The following is an 8,380-nucleotide window of genomic DNA, read 5'->3' as shown; positions in this document are numbered from 1 at the left end:
CAAAACCAAAGTTATTACTTCTTTTGGTTTATAGCTGCTATCTGTAGAGTAATCTGCCTTTGGAGGAGGAAGAGATTACTTTAAAAGAAAGGAACCCTACATAGATTTCTTTTTAGGTCAATTGTCTTATTTAGTTGCATTTCTTGTCTTAAAAAAACCTCACAATTATAAAGAAACAATTAAAATGTGAATTGATGGTGTTAAACCTACCTTTTCCTTAAGGTTAAGTATTGTTAGCTGTTTCAAGAAAGATCTCTACTTTTGTAATTTGATATTTGGTTTTTTTAAATTAATTTTTATTGGAGTATAGTTGATATACAATGTTGCTGTAGTTTGATATTTCAATGGGAAGAATGCCCAGTTAACCTTATTCAGTTAAAAATCTCTAAGAGATACCTGACTGCTTCTCTGTCATATCCAAAGTCTTTCACCTGATGTCCCTTCAAAGCAACAAATCTAAGGAGAAGTAATCAACTTTTTGTATTAGTTACAAATCTAAACTGACTGCATGGGCACTGGGTCAAGTTCAGTACATCCAATTTGCTGATCTGATGATTTTGGCCTGGATTTGCTGATTTTCAGAAGCCAAATCCTTCAAAGTTTTGGCATCAAAGATTTTTTGTTTGTTTGTTTGTTTTGGGTATTTGGGGGGCATCAAAGATTTTGGGTATCACCACTTGCAGTGGTTCTGTCCATAAGTACAATCTATTTGCATGGATAGTCTTAGATGTAATTTTTTAAGTTAAAATTTATGTGCTTATGGAGTAATTATGATAGGTTGAGGAAAAAATGGCATTTTATTACTAGTATTAAGATTAAATTCTAGTCTAAAATTTTTGCTCAAAGCACATGTGAAGCACAACTAAATTATTCTGAAGAAAGATTTTTAAAAAAGCAGAGTTTTCTTTTGCTATGATTAGGCTCTATTTAATTACTCTCTTATTCTATGTTTAGAATGGAAAGGTAGGCATTATTACCCAAGCGCAGATGGAGGAACCTACAAAGGAGGGGGAGGATTTGTCTTAGCCCTTTTAGGATCACAGGGCTTTGTAAGTATGCTGATCAGACCTTCTTGAACCTTGATGATGTCACTGAGAAATAAATTTCTGTCACTCTGAAAACATTCCGGAGGTGGGTTAAGCATTATCTAATCATAACACAATGGATTCTTTTTATGAACATCAGGAGAAAACACTCCACGTTAAAATGAATGTCTTGCACTATCTACTCCCATTTAAAATTGAAAGCCTGGGAAATTCATTACCAGCATGTATGATTCACCCACTAACCGAAATCGCATGAAGCACATGCTGGTAAGAGCCAAGGTCTTCTTGCCATTCATCTTTAGGGAAGCTCTAAGAGAGTTTGCCTTTGGAATTTTTCTCTGTGTATTTGTTTAACAATCATTAAAAGAGATTTTGTGGACACTATATTTGCTATTTCCTCCTCTTTCTTCTGTTCCTCTTCCTTCCCTTCCTTCTCTTCCTTCTCCTGAGGAGTTTCCATTCAAATGTTGGTAATACATTCAGTGCCATCTATGGTTGCCCTTGGTGTGGGAATTAATATGGATCACAGGTGGAGCTTTCTAGCCATGCAATGGTGGAAATAACATTATACTAGAATTTAGACCTGGGTTGGTCCTGGTTTTCTAAGTGTTTGTATCAAAATCGTAACTCAGGTTTTCTGATTTCACACCCTGTACTCTTTCAATCACATCATTATTTCTTCTATTTTTATGCTGAGATCTTTGTATCATTTGCATATCAACTCCAATTGGGAACTACTAAGTATTGTGGGGTTCCCCAACTGGAGGAACTAGGTTAGCCCAATGGAGTGTACAATTTTCCTGGGACTGGTAGGTTTGGGTTGGGGCACATTCAGAAGAGGTGTTTTCCTTAAACAGTTACATTACTGAGAGAAGCCTAGTTTGGCTTTACAGAAGCAGGGCTAAGGTGAAGTCTGGAGGCAAAGGGAAGGAAAGCAATGCTAGAATAAACAACACAATTAGCTGGGAAGGTGTTGTGGACTGAATTTCACCCTCCCAAAAGATATGTTCAGGTCCTAACCCCAGTACCTGTGAATGCGATTTTATTTGGAAATAAGGTCTTTGCAGATGTAATCAAGATAAAATGATGTTGAGCTAGATTAGGGTGGGCCCCAATACAATGACTGGTATCCTTATAAAAAGAGAGAAATTTGGACACAGAGACACACACAGAGAAAACACCATGTGATGATGAAGGCAGAGACCGGACTGATAAGAAAAGGAGCGCCAAGGATTGCCAGCACCTGCCAGGAACCAGGAAGACGTGTGGAAAATCCTCCCCTGGAGCTTTGCTGACACCTTGAATTAGGCCTTCTAGCTTCCTTGTCTTCTGTGAGACAATACATTTCTATGGTTTTAAGCTACCCGCTTTGTAGTTGTTAGTTACAGCAGCTCTAGGAAACTAATACAGAGGGTTAGAAGGAGGATGAAAAGAAAAAAAAAATCCATGGAAAGCACTGAATGAAGTGTTCAGAACTATGGAAGAATGGAGCTTCATGTTATGTTTATATTTGGATCTGTCAGATACATTTCTTTCTTTTCCTAGTTTTACTGAGATATAATTGGCATATGACATTGTGTAAGTTTAAAGTGTATAATGTGATAATTTGATACATGTATATGTTGCAAAATGATTACCACAATAAGTTTAGTTAGCACATCTATAACCCCACACACTTACCATTTATTTATTTATTTTTTGTGATGAGAATTTGTAAGATTTACTCTCTTAGCAAACTTCCAGGTATACAATATAGTATTGTTAGCTATAGTCACTACGTACATTAGATCCCTAGGACTTATTCGCCTCATAACTGCAAGTTTTCGCCCTTTGGGCGCCTTCATCCATTTGCCCCACCCCCACTGTGCCCTCCAATGCATTTCTTTATTCCCTTGCATTTTGCAACACTTGGGAAGAAAACGCTTATATCAGGGATCTGAGATTGTCTGATACCAAGAAAATATTTCTCAATAACTATCAGTAAGCATAAGAAGAGGATTCTGTATCTAAAGAAATAGAATATGCAAACATTAATCTTTCAAAAGTATAATTTTATCAAATAATTTTTAAATCTTTTAATGAAAAATGATCATCCTCTGTCTTATTTCTGCTCTATCTTTAATTTCCACTCTTCAGAGGAAGCCATTTTAATTCATTCAATTGTTGTTTAATGTTTTTTCCACATTTAAAAATCACTATTAAAGTATTAAAATGCTATTTCTTGACTTAGGAGTTTTAGGTTTTATTTATTAACCTCCTAGTGTGGGAAAGGAGGCATTAGACCTTGGAATCCTTCCACCTTTGTACCCCAATGTCCGCTTTCTCTATCCCCAGTAATATTTAGTTTCCACTCATATAATCCAGGTGTATTAGCAACCTTGATTTCCCTTTACCACGTAACATACCATATTCACAGGTTCCATGGATTAGGATGTAGACATCGTTGGGGGACCATTATTCTGCCTCCCACAGGGGCATATTCCTGGTTACTATTATTCTGTAAGACAGGTAGGAGAAAGGGGCTGGGAAACAGAGTGGATACATGGTGTGTAGACTATTACTTAGTTCTTCTTATTCAGATAGCATCCTCAGCTATGCCTATTGTCCTGAGTCCAGAGTTCAAAGCAGGATCTCCAGAGAGTAAATTTCTAGTCTTCTGCCAGGGTGGGGGAAAGGCTGAGTCCTAGCTCTGTGGGGGTAAGGTGTACATCTAGAGATCTAAACACTTTCTTCGTTTTCATTTAGTTCAAAATACTTTTAATTTCTCTAAAGACTTCTTCTTTGATCCATTTGTTATTTAGAAGTGTGTCGTTTAATATCTAACTATTTTGGATTTTCCAGCTACTTTTCTGTTATTAATTTCTAGTTTAACTTCATTGTGGTCTGAGAGCACACATCATATGATTTCTATTCTTTTAAATTGGTTGAGGTGTGTTTGGTGGCCTAGAGAATAGTAATTATTGGTGAATGTTCCACGTGAGCTTAAGAAGAATGTGTATTCTGTTGCTGTGGATGAAGAAGTCTATAAATGTCAATTAGAACCAGTTGATTGATGATGCTGTTCACTTCAACTACGTGCTTGCTGATTTTCTGTCAATTACTGATAAAGGTGAGTTGCAGTCTCCAACTATAATAGTGGATTTGTCTATTTCTCCTTACAGCTCTAGCAGGCTCTGTCTCACATATTTTAATGCTCTGCTGTTAGATGCATACACAAAAAGAACTGTTATGCCTTCTTAGAGAATTGACCCCTTTATCATTAGGTAATGCTCCTCTTTGTCCCTGATAATTTTTGTTATCCTGGAATCTGCTTTGTCTGAAATTAAGATAGCTACTCAGCTTTATTTTGATTAGTATTAGCATAGTGTATCTTTTCCCTTTACTTTTAATCTATTTGTGTCTCTATATTTAAAGTGGGTTTCTTGTACGCAACATGGTTGGGTCTTATTTTTTGATCTAGTCTGTCAGTCTCTGTGTTTTAATCGGTGTATTTAGACCATTCATATTTAAACTGATTATTGATATAGTTAGATTAATATCTGCCATATTTAGAACTGTTTTCTATTTATTGAACTTTCTGTTTCTTTTTTTTTTCTTTCCCTGTTTTCTGTTTCCTCTGGGTTTTTTTTTTTGCGGTACCCAGGCCTCTCACTGTTGTGGCCTCTCCCGTTGCAGAGCACAGGCACCGGACACGCAGGCTCAGCGGCCATGGCTCAAGGGCCCAGCCGCTCCGCGGCATGTGGGATCCTCCCGGACCGGAGCACGAACCCGTGTCCCCTGCATCGGCAGGCGGACTCTCAAACACTGTGCCACCAGGGAAGCCCTGCTTCTTCTGGTTTTAACTGAACATCTTATACAATTCCATTTTCCCTCCTCTCAGCATATCAATTATACTTTAAATTATTTTTCAGTGTTTGCCCTAGAGTTTACACTATGCATTTATAACTAAGTCCACTTTCAAATAATACTATACTGCTAGTGCAGATACATTATAACAGAGTATTCAACTTCTTCCTCCCATCCCTTATAACATTGCTATCATTCGTTACACTTATCCATACACTATAATCACCTAATACATTGTTGCTATTATTATCATTATTTTTAGACAATCATGTTTAATTACCTCACAACTGAAGCTGCCTTTGGGGCCAAGGGACAGGAAGGAGGCAGCGAACCCAACACTTGAGCTGCACTCTAATCCTAGGTTTATTCAACACAATTCTTTTCTCTATACAACAAAGTACAAACACAGTATTACCTAAAATGCTACAAAGTTACAAAACTCAAAACAGAAAATGTATAGTACTGACTGTACAATAAAAGCCCAAAAAGCAAAGTACACGTTGCCAAGGTAACCTGCACGACCACCATGAATACCAACACAACGAGGGGGCTCTGTGATGACCCAACAGAGCTGGCTCTCAACTTACCAGTTTCAGAGAGAAAGGAAGACGTAGGTTTGTGTGTGTGTGTGTGTGCACGCACATGAGTACACGTGAAAAGAACCATTTTGGGTATTTGGCCCTAGAGGTCAGAAGAGGACTCGAGCAGGGGAGCAGGGCCAGGCTAACAGGATAGGGCACAACCAGCCCACCAGATGGGCCCCACATCATCTGTGGAATGGGAAAACATGCTCCCAGGCTGGGGCTGTACCACTTCTTGGAGCCCCCTGCTCATCCCTGCTGGCTCTGCCACTAAACTGACTCTCAGGAACTAGAAATGCGGAAGCTTTCTAGCCAGAAAACTGGAGGGCATCTTCATAAGCACGACCCCAAACCAACAACACTCCTGTAGCCGGAACTCTGCCACCAGGGGCAACAGCAATTGCTGCCTTCACCTTCGAAGCCTGCCCCTGAGTGAGGGATTTCTTTCCTACCGATCCTCCTGCTAGAAAAGTGACAAAAGTGAGTTGGACGGGATACAAGTCACAGGGCAGAGCTTCGGTGGCCCTGCTTACTGGGAGAAGGTGGAGCTGGGGCGGCTCCTGTGGCGGCGGCGGCCCGGGGAGCAGGATCGCCGGCGCACGGGGGACCTGCGCGGAGGGGAACACGACCTGCTCCTCCTCCATGGGGGTGACCTGCGCCACATGGGAGGTGGTGGCAGCATTCTCCTGGGAGGGGTAAATCGCCTGGGGGGTGGCCGAGGCCAGGGGGCCAGCACAGCAGTGGCAGTGATCTCCTGGTCATCCATTTGTCCTCCGTCCGTATGCTTCAGCGCCTTCTCGGCCTCATCTGGATTTTCAAACTCCACATATGCGTAGCCTTTAGACAGACGGGGGTGCATCCTGTCTACAGGTATGTCAATCATTTTAATTTTCCCGAAGATGGAGAATATCTCCAGGATATGATCCTTGGTCACATTCCTGGTGAGCCTTCCAATGTGCACTTTGGTGGGTTTAGGGGAAGGGCTCCGCCTTCTCCTTTCCCTTCCATCTCTTTTGGGTGGTTTGGATTTGGAGCGGGAACGCTGCCTGTTGTCAGGCCTGCGCCGAGAAGGACTCGGAGAGCCAGGGGAGCTGCCGGAGCTGCAGCTGGGGGATGTGCTGGAACTTCCTGAGTGGCTCGATGCAGAAGATGAGCTGGAGCCGCTGCTGGAGCCCGAGCTGGAGGTCGAGCTGGACCGAGACCTGGTGCTGCTGCTACCACTGGAAGCGCTGCGCCTCTTTCCAGTTTTATCCCTGCCACGATCCTTCTCGCTCGACTCCTTGGTGGCCCCCTTATCTTTGGAGCGATCCTTGGACTTCTCATCAAAGCGGTCTTTGCGTTTGGTAGGAGAAGGAGCCCTAGTGCTGGACTTTTTATTATTTTCTTTGACTCCTAGCAAGCTCTTCTTTTTCACTCCTGATAAATCTATTCTCCCCTTCTGAGGTGTTCAAAGCAGCAATGGCGGCCTCACTTATCTGAACTCTCACTTCTAACTTGAGTCTGACAAACAATCCCTAATTGATTTTACGCCAAAGTGCAGCAACTCCCCAGTCCAGGCGCCGGGCCGCGAGCACTTCCAGGGTAGGTAGGGCCCGGCGTTGCGGGCCTGGGTCTCCAGCCCGGCGAGAGGGCCCCGAGGGCGGAGGCCGGGCTCCCGGCTGCTCCGAATTCCGGGGTCCTCACTGGGCCCGCCACAGAGCCAGCGAAGCGAGGGCGCCCTTCCTCCCGCCGCGGCCCCGACCACTTCCGCTATTATTATTTTGAATGAACATTGATTAGATCAATAGGAATAAGAAAAATTAAATATTTTATTTTCCTTTGATTTTTTTACTCTTTTTTACTGCTCTTCCTTTCTTTATGTAAATCTGAGTTTCTGACCTAAATAATCCTTTTCTCTACAAAACTTCTTTTAACATGTCTTAAAAGACAGGTCTATAGGCAAGAAATTCCCTGTTTTTGTTTGTCTGAGAAAGTCTTTATTTCTCCTTCACTTTTGAAGGAAATTTTTGCTGGATAGAGACTTGTAGGCTCTTGGTTTTGTTCTTTCAACACTTTAAATATTTCACTGACCCTCTTTTTCCTTGCCTGGTTTCTGGAAAGAAGTTGGTATAATTCTTATCCTCATTCTTCTATAGGCAAGGGTTCTTTCCCCTTCTGGTTTCTTTCAAGAATTTTTTGTTTGTTTTGTTTTCTGCAGTTTGAATGATGTGCCTCAGTGTAGATGTTTGCTATTTATCATATTTGGTGTTCTCTGAGCTTTCTGGATTTGTGATTTGGTATCAGTCATTAACTTTGGAAAATTCTCAGCCGTTGTTAGTTCGAATATTTCTTCTTACCCTTTTTCTCCTTCTTCTGGTATTTCCATTTTATGTATGCTGCACCTTTGCAATTGTTCCGTTTCATGAATGTTCTGTTTTTTTGTTTTTTTTTTTTTGCATTTCAGTTTTGGAAATTTCTATTAATATCTTCAAGCTCACTAATTCTTTCCTTGGCTGTGTCCAACAGACCAAGAAGGCCATCAAAGACAATCTTCATTTCTGTTACAATATTTTATTTTTTAATTTTAAACATGATTCTTCCTTAGAGTTTCCATTTTTTCTGCTGACATTATCCATCTGTATTTGCATGTTATCCACCTTTTCCATTAGAGCCCTTAGCATACTAATCATAATTATTTTAAATTTCTGCCTCGTAATTCCAAAATTTCTGCCATATCTGAGACTGGTTTTGATGCTCACTTTGTCTCTTCAGACTGCGTATTTTCTTGCCTTATAGCATGCCTTTGAATTTTTTGTTGAATGCTGAACATAATGTATTGGGTAATAGGAACTGAGATAAACATAAAACTGAGGTTTTATGTTTACCTGGGTAGGTGTTAGGTTGTGTTTACTGTCTGCTGTAGCTGTA

General features: G+C 40.9%; 1 protein-coding gene across 1 annotated transcript; it reads right to left on the bottom strand.

The window, feature by feature from the left end:
* Window positions 1-5,643: 5,643 nt before the first annotated feature.
* On the bottom strand, window positions 5,644-7,876 carry LOC137228732 (RNA-binding protein with serine-rich domain 1-like). The gene is given in 5 exon segments (XM_067745605.1): window positions 5,644-5,995; window positions 5,998-6,097; window positions 6,240-6,920; window positions 7,002-7,222; window positions 7,810-7,876. Coding segments are annotated over 5 exon segments (1,128 nt in total). The 3' UTR covers window positions 5,644-5,936.
* Between the last annotated feature and the right edge of the window lie 504 nt (window positions 7,877-8,380).

The sequence above is a fragment of the Pseudorca crassidens genome, chromosome 8 (genome assembly GCF_039906515.1).
Source record: "Pseudorca crassidens isolate mPseCra1 chromosome 8, mPseCra1.hap1, whole genome shotgun sequence".
In the NCBI taxonomy this organism is placed as follows: domain Eukaryota; kingdom Metazoa; phylum Chordata; class Mammalia; order Artiodactyla; family Delphinidae; genus Pseudorca; species Pseudorca crassidens.
The sequence above is the reverse complement of the archived record's forward strand: the minus strand, read 5'-3'. Positions and strand labels throughout refer to the sequence as shown.